We start from the raw sequence: 12,349 nt of genomic DNA, 5'->3' as shown, positions 1-12,349 counted from the left end.
TGCATATGTGTTACATTAACAACCAGCCCGTCCCACCCTCCACCTCCCTATTCTGTCTCTCACCGGTTTATTCACTGCTATGTTATTGTGTCTCGGTCACCTTGATGTTATTTGTATGGCAATATTTGTATTTATCGTGTGGTTGCACATCCGATCAGTGCCTGTGCTGGGATCAACTATTCAGTGTTAAGTCTATAGACGCCCTCTATGCTTCAGGAGCGGTAGGAAGGGGAGCCGGTTCTAGGGCTTTGAAAGCCTATAACATGAGATCCCATTCCATAGAGATCTCTTCCCGTCCGATGACTGCGCTCTCTACCCCACCCCAGTGCACCACTTCACCGTGCCATTTGTGAACTGTTGGAGGTTTGATCGATTTCCATCTCATTGTTATGGATCGTTTAGCTATGAGTAGAGCTAGATCTAGGAAACGGAGCTGCATTTTTTGTGATTTGGGACGCCGATGGAGTCCTAGTATGAAACTTTCAGCAGTTTCTCCTATATGAAGACCTGTCACTGTTCCTATGTTGTGCTGAGCATCCACGCAGTATACACTAAGGATTGGGCAGGACCATAACATGTGGACAACGTTAGCTTCGTATTTCATAATTCTTAATAGTATTTTCAGGACTGTTTAAATCCTCTATCTCTTTCTTGGTCTCCTCAATTTCTTTCAGTTAAGCCTCTCTATGATCATCAGCAAATTCTATAAGCATTCCCATAAGCTCTCGTGAAGTGGCATTAAGTCTACCTTCCCACCTTTCTGCCTTTTTTTCCATCTAGGTCCTCTACTGCTGGAAAATTATCAACTCTTACTCCCCTGGGCGACCTCTCCACATCTAGATACTTTCACAGAGCCATGGCATCCCACCATTTGGCTGATTCTTTCTTTTGAACACGTTCTAATTTTACAAATAATTTCCTTAAACATTTTGTACTCTTGGTAGCCTCATTTGGTTTGGTTAGAACCCATGAGAATAGCTTCTTAGCTAGTACTTCTGTCCTATCAAAATGTTTAGCCATTCTTGGGCTAATGTCAAAAAAGAGAAAGAAAGAGAGCGCCTTGCTCCTATAAAATAAATATAACAATTTTTGGGGTAATAGGAATATTGCCAAGCGCTAAATGTCCCAGTTACTGGTCCCTACCAGTACAGTATTTTTTGTATCATATAAACAACATTGCATGGAGAATTCAACACACAATAATGATTTCTTCCCGCTTTGTTTCACACACACACATATATATATATATATATATATATATATATATATATATATATATATATATATATATATATATATATATATATATATATATATATATAAATATAAATATAAATAAATTCACTGAAAAAACCATAGGTTTCAGGGGTGTTATAGTTAGCTGGACTTTTCACTTGTACAAAACCATTGAAATTCCCCCGTTATAGTTAGTTCAGCTAACTATAACTCGCGCGCCCGCAATGCACTGCTGATGTCGTCACATATTACATCACTCATGACATGGTCAGTGACATCACTCATGACATCACTGATGACATCTCAAATGACATCACTGATGACATCATCCAGTGAATGTGTGTTTTTCTGACAATTAAATATGTTTTATATATGTATATCTCAAGGTCGATGGAAGAATAAATGGGTATATAAGTGTCTAAATGGATGATTTGTTTTTGAAAAATTGATTGTGTAACTGACTGATTAAGTGTATCATAGTGAATACATGGCTTAGTGAGTAATGTTTAAATATGTAAAGATCTGTATCAGTCTCTCACTTTGTGTATAAGTGGCTGCATGGGTTGGTGAGTAGCTACATGGGTGTCTATATAGGTTATTAGTTGGTTTTTTGAGTATCAGTCTGAGTGTCTGCATGGTTCGGTGGGGGGTATTACGTAGTGCATAGGTGCATGAATGAGTGACTCACTGTTTGTATGTGTTGAAGACAGCATGTGTGCGGGACTGTATGGGTGGATGAGTGTGTGTATGGGTGTGTTAGTGAGTGAATGACTGTCTCAATAGTGTCTTTATGAGTAACTACATATGTTTTAAACTAGTATATGTGACTATTAGTGTATATAAGTGAGTATATGTGAGAGTGAGAGATTGAAAGAGTTCCTGTATGAATAAGTATGTGTTTCTATAAGTGATTGTTTAAAAGACTAAGTATGTGTAAGTTTTCGTAGAAGTAAGTGTGGTGGTGTGTGTATAACTGTATATGCAAGTAAATGTATGTTTGATTCTTTATTAGCATGAGTGACTATGTGTGTGAGTAACTCTATGGATGAGTGGCATTGTGTAACAGGATGTATAGGTGTATGAGTACATATGATGAGTGAGTACATGTATGAGTGACTGTATAGGACTGTTGGTGAATGAGTGGATGTGTATGTGGATCTTAGAATTACTGAAGAGGTTGTTGTAACTGGTATTGGTATGTCCACTGTTTTGAAAATTTTAGTCTCTATTTTTGAATGTGTGTATCAAAGGTTATATTAGGGTGAGAGGAGGTCTGCCACTCTATCACAAGGATGATGTCATCAGTGATGTCATTTGAGATGTCATCAGTGATGTCACTGACCATGTCATGAGTGATGTAATATGTAACGTCATCAGCAGTGCATTGCGGGCGCGCAAGTTATAGTTAGCTGAACTAACTATAATGGGGGAATTTCAATGGTTTTGTACAAGTGAAAAGTCCAACTAACTATAACACCCCTGAAACCTAAGGTTTTTTCAGTGAATTTCTGAGGTTTTTTAAATGCTAATTCCTAACTATAACGTGCCTGAAACCTATGGTTTTTTCTGTGAATTTCAAAGGTTTTTTAAATGCTAATTTCTAACTATGCCTACAGAGATAGGACATGTGAAGAAAGAAGAAAAAATGCACAGAAAGAAAAAAAAGAAGTGCAGAAAGAAGCAACAGAAGTCCTCAAAGACGAGGAAAAGTGCAGGAAGAAGGATAACGTGCAGAAAGAAGCCTTGTTGCAAAATCATCCTGTACCCTCAACTTTTTCAGACGGATACTGGTGGTAACTGAGTCTGACTAACCAGTCCTAGAGCCAGTGCTATGTTAAAAGACACTTAGAATACAGTGAAAACACCAACATACACTAGGGAACATTATGCGTTGGGGTCCCCCTGTGATCAGCATGACCTCCTCAGTAAGCCCCTAGTATATAATAGGGCAGGGGGATTAAAACTACCTCTTAAAACAGGCCACAGGGCGTTTTTGCACACGTTAACTCAGGCCCCGTCCCCTCCCTTCACCACTGTGTAAACGCGCCCTGTGTCCGTTTTTAGTTGGGAGATTAAGTTCATTTGAATCCTGAGGGTCCCTAGGGTCCAACTAGCCCACTAGGTACCGCCAGTAAGTGCCACAGAGCTGCGTTGCAGAGAGGTGTAAAAAGTGGCACTGCCTGGACCACCTCTCTGCAATGCAGCTCAGTGGCGCTTACTGGAAGCACTTGGTGGGCTAGTTAGCCCCCAGGGGCCCTCAGTATTGAAGGGAAATTATATCCCCAATTTAAAACGTGCCATAGTGCGTGTTTGCACACGTCACCTCAGGCCCCGTCCCCTCCCTTCACCACTGTGTAAACGCACCCTGTGGCTGTTCTAAGTTGAGAGAATAAGTCCCCTTGAATCCTAAGGGTCCCTAGGGTCAAACTAGACCACTAGGTACCTCCAGTAAGCGCCACAGAGCTGTGTTGCAGAGAGGTGTAAAAAGGGGCTTGGCCTCAGAACACCTGTCTGCAGCGCAGCTCCCTGGCGCATACTGGAGATGCCTGTTGGGCTAGTTGGCCCTCAGGGACCCTCAGTATTGAAGAGGAATTAATTCCCCAACTTACAATTCGCCAGGGGGCGCGTTTGCAGAGTGCTGCAAGGAGGGGGCGTGGCCTCCGGCACGATGCCAGTCTTTTATTTATTTTAATTTTTTAAGAAGGGGGGCTGTGTGGTTCCCCTTCTTATTCCAATTTATTGGCCCTGATGACCCCATCCCCCAGGGCCTGTCTCCTAATTATATTTTTTTGACCCCAATCCCCAGGGCCGGCCACTGTTTTTTATTATTTTAAAAAAATATATATTTATAGACACACCTAGGACATGCTGGACAAACCGTACGTACCTATCACCATGACGATTTGCGTGATATTCATTAAAAGGCGACTATGCATACAATGAATCCACGTGGAATGTATTTACACCACTAGTGAAGCTCTGACATGTCTGATGCCCTACCGTGCCTAATCCCGGTAGACACCCTTGTCGTTTATTTATACAAACATGGGTAGCTATTGACGGGCACATGTAATATAAAAGCACACCAAGCCATTCAAAGGGGATTCGACAAAAATTCGACCAACTATGCAAGAAACCCCCCCTCACGGTTAATAAAACACACATCCACTGCCGGATGTGTAATAATTTTTATTTTACTCTCTGGAAAGGGGACGAACATCACTTGAGAGTCACAGCGCGCTCCTGGCAGAGCCCAATGCTGTGTTACACCCACCATTGCCTGCTGAGTGCCACACACCTCTGTGTTGTATTCCACTAGCTAGTGCATATGCAATGACACTCTCTAGCCCATGTGCACTGTAACACCACCCCGTGAATATGTCATGCCACACTTGTCTTTGCACGGGTTATATTGCCCCATCTAACGTGCCTTCCTCGATGCCTATGTTATAACGCACAGTGCTATGCCATACATATTACAATGTGGGATCCATATCTTTGTCACAGTGCATATGCAACGTTACACTCCCCAGCACATATTTTATATTACAACTTTAGAGACTAGTTAGGTTACACAACACTGCCCTGTGCATATTACACTCCAAGGCGCATATCGCATAGCACGCGCTAGTGCCTGTGCTATCTCGCGCTCTCCAATGAATCTGTAATTGCGCACAATGTATTGCATATTATATTTCACGCCCGGTTCATCTTATATCACACTTTTTGGTGCATAGTTTATACCATACACTATATCTAGTTTTCATTTTCAATCGTGCTCTCAGGACTATGTTGTATATAACACTGTGTTCACCTACCCTTTTCACGGGCATTACATTTTGCGATAGGGGGTGGAGGGTCAGGGGGTGTTTCTGCCAAGTGAGCCCGGAGTCACAGTCACAAACGTCCTCTTCTTCCTGAATAAAAGTGAGATTATGCTGCATACTTGTTCGTATTTTAAGTAGTTCGCACAGACACACGTTTTAAGAACAATAAAGTTCCTATTACCCGCCTTCTCTGAACAGTTAGCTTGCTGCCCCATCCCCCTCCTCCCTATCCTCTGTTGTGTGAATCCATGGACTAGCCTCCTCCCTCCTGTCATGCATGGTCTGATGTGCTGCCACTGCCCTCAATTTAGTATGATGTACCAGTCCACTCCTCCTGCCCTCCATTGCCCAATTCTATGCCCCATCATTGACCTCCTGCTTAAACCCTGTGCTTAGCTTGCTGCCCCTATTCTCCTTCCCCCTGCCCTCCGATGTCTTTGTGCATGCCCCTGCTCCATCCTTTTTGCCCACCATGTTCCATGGACCTGCCACTCCTATCTACTCTGAGTGTTCTGTTGAGCTGCCACTCCCCTCCCACCTGCCTAGCATTGTCAGATGACTGTAACCTGTCCCTGCCACCTCCACCCTGCCTGTCCACATGCCATGCCCCTATCCTCTTCCTCCTGTCCTACATGGTCCATTGTACTGCCACACCCTTCTGCCCTCCCTGGTCTGTTGTGCTGCAACTGCTCCTCCTGCCTGCCCCGTGCGGTCTGTTGTGAGGCCCCTTCCCCTGAACTTTCTTGTCTGTGCACAGGTCCTGACCCTCCCTTCTATCCTCCATCGTCCTTTGTGCATGCCCCTGCACCCTCCTTCTTGCCCATCATAGCCATTGTGCTGCCACTAACCCTCCCACTTGCCATGCATGGTCTTCTGTGCTGCCATGGCCCCTCCCACCTTCCCTGTGTGGTCAGTTAGCTGCCCCTGACCCCCTCCCACCTTCCCTCCATGGTCTGTGTGTATGCCATCACAGTCTCAGTGTTGCTCTTCATGGTGTGTCTTGCTTCTAGTGCCCATCCTGCCTGACCTCCATGGCTATCTTGCTGCTCCTGCCCTTCCCCCTTGCCCCCAGCCCTCTGTTTACATGTGCAGACCCCTACTCCCTCCCTCCTGGCTTGTCTGTTCCATTGTAATGCCCCTGATCCGTCCCTCCTGCCCTTTATGGTCTGTTATGCTGCAGCTTTCTCTCCTGTCTGTCCATTATGGTCAGCTAGATACCATTGCCTCTTGCCCCTCTGTTCTCTGTTGTCCATGTGCATGGTCCTGTCCCCTCCCTCTTGCTTTCTATGGATTGTTGTGCTGCACTCCCGTCCCGCATGCCCTGTGTGGTGTATTGTGCTGCTGCAAACCCTGATGCCTGCCCTGCAGGGTCAGTTTGGTGCACCTCTCCATGTCCCTCCTGTCCTCTGTTATCCAAGTCCATGTCCCTACCCCATTTCCTTCCATGATCCAATGTACCATACTTGCGAACATTTTGAGCTTGGTAAGAGGGAGATTTTGAAAAAAAACTGGGGTATTGATTTTACCCTTTGAGTTACATTGAAAAAGAGGAGATTGTAGACAGGAGACAGATCAAATAAAGCCCATTTGAGCTTAAAAACATTGGACGTTTCCTGGCTGAATCGGGTCTGTTGGCATGTATGGTTGTACTACCATTGCCTCTTCCTTCTGCCCACAATGGTCTATTACATTGCCACAGCCTCTCTTGCAAGTCCTGTATTGTTGGTTTGTTGCCCCTGCTCCCCTTTCCACTGCCACCATAGTCTGTTGTGCTGCCACGGCCCTTCCTGCCTGCTCAGTGTGGTTAAATTGTTGCCTTTGCACCCTCCTACCTGCCTTCAATTTTCAGAGTCCGTGCCCCTGGCCTCTGCCTCTCAACAGTATCCTAATGAACAACTAGATTGCTAACATTCTATATTTATTACAAAAGTGTGGAACGCCTGACGTCATCTTGATGTAATCAAAACTGTAATACCTAGAGCATTTCCTTTAGAAATTACATATATGAGAGGGTCTAATTGGCATCAAAATTATGGTTAGTGCTCTAAAAGACTAAAATAAGGACATCTTTTCTGAGTTTTCAAATAGCGACAAAGCACTTTTAAATTATTTGTTATCTTTATGTTTTTTTATCCAGTTAACCACTTGATTAAATGTTGCACTTAGGGGAGAGGATGTGGTGTTACTTCCAGAACTGCAGACTTTGCAACTGGGGAACCAGGTTGAAGTTTCTGCTTCAGCTCGACATTCTGTGATTCTGGTCAAATCACTTAGTCTCCCCATGTCTACAACCAAAATGAATTTGTTCTTGTGTGATGTAACCAATGCTCATGTAAAGCACTCCAATACCTGACAAGTCTGCACTATATAACACTGCAAAAACACAAAATAATAAGTATTTTGCACACTTCTGTCATTGGGCTATATTTGGGCTACATCTGGGTGATTTTGGGCTACATTTGGGCTCTTTTGTCTCCGGTGGCCATCTTGAGAGATTTATTTGTTATGAAGTTTCCTAATTTCCTCATGTACTGCAGTCTCCTCAGTAGGAAATGCTTTCAGTTTTTTACTTTGATTCCATCAGGAAGGTATTCAGATATGTCACACATTTGCCATCAATTCTGAATGTTAGCACTCTAGTTGCTCATTAGATCACTGTAGTAAAACTACTGTTCACCATGGAAGTCTGCTCCTGGTATTAAAAGTGCATGTTTCAGTCTGCATGTCAGAATTTTTTAATGAAATAGAAGAGGATTTGAGAAGTCACTCAAAATGTGCCCTCATTTTCTTTCTTCAGCATTAATCATAATTTCTATGGCAAAATGAACCCCCTCGTTGTGTTCCTTTTTAAATTAAATGTTTTAAGTGTTACCAGTTTATTCCAATCAAGATGGCTTCAGGTGTGCCATACTTTTGTCATAATGAAGACAGTAAGCGCTCTAGTTGTTTTTAAGAACACTCTGGGACATTCTGTCATTGGGCTATACTTGGGCTACATCTGGGTGGTATTTGGGCTACATTTGGGCTCTTTTGTCTCTGGTGGCCATCTTGGGAGACTTATTTGTTATGAAGTTTCCTCATTTACTGCAGTCTCCTCAGTAGGAAATACTTTCAGTTTTTTACTTTGATTCCATCAAGAAGGCATTCAGATGTGTCACACATTTGCCATAAATTCAGAATGTTAGCACTCTTTTTGCTCATTGGATCACTGTAGTAAAGCTACTGCTCACCAGCACTAATCATACTTTTTATGGAAAAATGAACCACCTCATTTTGTTCCTTTTAAAATTAAATGTTTTAAGAGTTACCACTTTAATCCAAGCAAGATGGCTTCAGGTGTGCCATATGTTTATCATAAGTAGGACTGTTAGCGCTCTAGTTATTCTTTGGAACACTCTGGGAAGCTGCAGTAGAACACAAAGGAATCAACTGACAGTCTCTGCCCTTGTTTGATGTACATGTTTTACTGAGAATGTCAGACTTCATTCTCACATGACTGAGAAAGATAAGGTGAATTTACAGAAAATAAGCTCTCAGTTTAGCTTATAGATCACCTTCCAAACCTCTGTGGGAAAAGCATGAGAAAATATTTTTCTCTCAATCATGATATCCCAGCAGAAGGCTTTTTCACATGGTGAAATCACCTTAGAACATACCACAATTCCTAAAATGAGTATGGTACCATCAACAAAGGATTTATAATGTAACTAAAGTCTTAAAACCTTCTATTAACTGCAATGCTTTTTAATGAGGTGCTATCATGTATATTGGTCCCAAGATGGCTGCCAACACTTCTTAGATGAAGTGCTGACAGCCAATCAGATCTCAGGATGAGATGTGTGGTTAGGCTCCGCCCACATATGTATATGATTTTACTTTTGATTTTCTCAGGAACTACTGAACAGATTGACACCAGACCTGCAAGAGGCACTTCCCTGACCTGAGGACTACCTCTCTGCCAAATTTCAAGTAATTCTGTTCAGCAGTTCGGGCTGTACCTTGGACTAAAGGTCCCTATGGAAAATTGCATGGGGAAAACGCGTTTTGGGACCCCCCCTTTTTTCTCAGCCCCCGCTTGACGAATCCCCCCGAGACTTTCAGGGTAGGAGCGGAGCGGAGCGCCCCACCTATTTTGAAAATGTCGCGAGGATTCTTCAACCGGCGCCAAAGTTATTCCAAATAGAATGTTGCGGATTTCCTATGGAAACACGGTCCTAACTATAACTATCTACTGGCGACCGCCAGTAGATAATATATATATATTCACTTAAAAAACCATAGGTTTCACACATGTTATAGTTAGCTGGACATTTCACTCGTAAAAAACAATGAAATTCCCCCGTTATAGTTAGTGCAGGCAACTATAACTCACGCAACCGCAATCCTCTGCTGATGACGTCAGATATTACATCACTGTATTTAGACACTTATTTACCCATGTCTTCTTCCATTAATCTTTAGCTATACATATATTACAAATATTTATTTTTCATAAAGACACATATGTCATCAGTGATGTAATATCTGACGTCATCAGCAGAGGATTGCGGTCGCGTGAGTTATAGTTGCCTGCACTAACTATAATGGGGGAATTTCATTGGTTTTTTACGAGTGAACTGTCCAGCTAACTATAACATGTGTGAAACCTATGGTTTTTTAAGTGAATTTGCAAGGTTTTTTAAATGCTAATTCGTAACTATAACTTGTGTGAAACCTATGGTTTTTTCAGTGAATTTCAAAGGTTTTTTAAATGCTAATTTATGTACGTATTTGTTTTTTTTTATGGGATTTTTAGCGTGCGCGCCCGGTGCGCGAACCTCGCTTAATTTTCTGTTAAAGATTAAAAAAAAATGTTTACGTGTGTTTCTTCAGCGTGCGCGCACAGTGCGCGCACACCGCGATTTTTCGAAAAAAAAAATAAAATCTTTTTTTTGCCCTGACAAAGGCTAGGGGTCAGGAACTGTCCACCCTGCCCCCTTTTCACGTTCTCCACCTTTGTTTTTCACCCCCTCAGACTGCGAGAGACAAAATGGCGGCCGACACTTCCTGGTTTCGACCGATTCGAATGTTTGCCGACATCTAACAACCAATCAGAATTGCGCTCGCGCACGGCAGTGTGCGCGCACTGTGCGCGCACGGTGCGCGCATATAGATATTTATATGCTTTTAAATGCTATTTTCTCAGGAAATACTGAACAGATTTACACGAGACCTTCAAAAGGCACTTCCTTGACCTTATGGCTACCTCTCTGCCAAATTTCACGTAATTCTGTTCAGCCGTTCGGGCTGTACCTTTGACTAAAGGTCCTATGGAAAAATGCATGGGGAAAACGTGTTTTGAGACCCCCCCTTTTTCTCGGCCCCCGCTTGACGAATCACCCCGAGAGTTTCAGGGTAGGAGCGGAGCGCCCCACCTATTTTGAAAATTTTGCGAGGATTCGTCAACCGGCGCCAGAGTTATTCCAAATAGAATGTTGCGGATTTCCTATGGAAACTAGGTTGTAACTATAACTATCTACTGGCGACCGCCAGTAGATTATATATATATATATATAACGCTGCTGCTTTGCAAATAATCCAATCTTCTTACCGATTTCAGCAAAAAACAAACCATTCCGATTGTGGATGCAAAATAAACAATTTAATCGGGCAAACAAACGACGCGTTTCGACCTATCTAGGTCTTGGTCACATGACCATATCCACAAACTTCCGTGTTTTTGAGCATTCAATGCATCCCACATGGCGCAACAACATAGTAAAAAGACTCCATTTTGTTTGTTACAGTGTATTTTGTAAATTATGCCACAAATCATTAATTTAAATGTGCATTTAAGTAATTATTTAACAAAATAAAAGTGCAGGTGAAATTAGGTTGACATTACATCAAATTTATACGTTTTATATATTCGTCAGAATTCCGAGCCATAGGTTTAGAGGTGATGATTAATTCCGTTGTTTCTGTCTTTGACAGGTGAAACAATAGAAGCCTCTTCTGTAGAAGCTAGTGATTACAACACTGATATCTCTATAACTACAACCAGCTCGACATCGGAATTAATCATCACCTCTAAACCGCCATCTTTTTTGGATGAATACCGGCTCCTCAGAAGGGGCTGGCAAACACCAAGAGTAACACCTACACCAACGAATCCGGGTCGAGGAAGAGGACAACGGGGCAGAGGAAGAGGACGAGGAAGAGGGAGGGGAAGAGCAAACAAAGAAGGAAACGAAGGAAACAAAATTATCAAGAATGATAAAGCAAGGGAGCAAATGGGAAACAACACTTCAAGCTCCAAGAACAAACAATGATGGATACAGATATGGTAACTAGAACCATCATCAATAATGTCTGAATGCTCTCTCTCTCTTTTCTGGATAAGAAAACCTTATGTTTAGGTTTGACCTTTTGGCCTACCGAGCTTTTCAACTACTCTAACATCAATCAATCAATCAGGGGTTTATAAAGTGTGCTACTCACCCATGAGGGTCTCAAGGCACTCAGGGGGTGGGGGGGGGGGGGGGGCTACAGCTCCGGATCAGTCGAAGAGCCAGGTCTTGAGATCTTTCCTAAACGTGTGCAGGGTCGGGGAGCATCTGATGTTCTCAGGGAGCTCATTCCACGTCTTGCCTGTGATGTAGGAGAAGACTCTCCTGCCTGATCTGTTTCTGCGGATGCGGGGGACCTCTGTCAGGGCCAGGTCGGCAGAGCGGACTTTCCTCTTGGGTACGTGGAAGGAGACTCTCTCTTTGAGGTATTTGGGTCCGATGTTGAGGAGGGATTTGTAGGTGTGGGTGAGGAGTTTGAAGGTAACCCTCTTCTCGACGGGGAGCCGGTGGAGGTCTCTTAGGTGTTGGGTCATGTGTTCGTGACGCGGTGTCCCAAGGACGAGTCTGGCTGCGGTGTTCTGGATGGTTTGGAGTTTGTGTAGAAGATTTCTGTTGATTCCGGTGTAGAGGGCGTTGCCATAGTCCAGTCTGCTGGTTATGAGTGCATGGGTGACTGTCCTTCTGCAGTCAGGGGAGATCCATTTGAAGGTCTTGTGGAGGATGCGCAGGCAGTTGAAACTGGTGGAAGCGACGGCGTTGATCTGGCAGTTCATGGAGAGGGAGGAGTCGAGGATGATGCAGAGGTTTCATGCGTGGTCTGTAGGGGTGGGTGGACTCCCGAGGGCGGAGGGCCACCAGGTTTTGTCCCAGGCGGAGGTGCAGGGTCCGAGGATGAGGACCTCGGTTTTCTCTTAGTTGAGCTTCAAGCAGCTGTCTTTCATCCAGGCTGCGACGTCC

At 43.5% G+C, this 12,349-nt stretch overlaps 1 protein-coding gene across 4 annotated transcripts in view; it reads left to right on the top strand.

Annotated features, from left to right (window-relative positions):
- The window catches only part of LOC146784025 (SEC14-like protein 2), a 418,275-nt gene that overhangs the window by 21,087 nt on the left and 384,839 nt on the right, over nucleotides 1-12,349 (top strand). For 2 of the 4 annotated variants that reach the window (XM_085635839.1, XM_085635840.1), the window contains exon 2: nucleotides 11,037-11,388. The exons of the other annotated variants lie outside the window; for them this stretch is intronic. In XM_085635839.1, the coding sequence (XP_085491965.1) occupies nucleotides 11,371-11,388 (18 nt within the window). In that variant the 5' untranslated portion in view covers nucleotides 11,037-11,370. The remainder of the gene's footprint in view (nucleotides 1-11,036; nucleotides 11,389-12,349) is intronic. 4 annotated transcript variants of the gene reach the window in all.

This window comes from Triturus cristatus, chromosome 11, assembly GCF_964204655.1.
Source record: "Triturus cristatus chromosome 11, aTriCri1.1, whole genome shotgun sequence".
Taxonomy (NCBI): Eukaryota; Metazoa; Chordata; class Amphibia; order Caudata; family Salamandridae; genus Triturus; species Triturus cristatus.
This window is presented reverse-complemented; position numbering and strand designations above follow the sequence as displayed.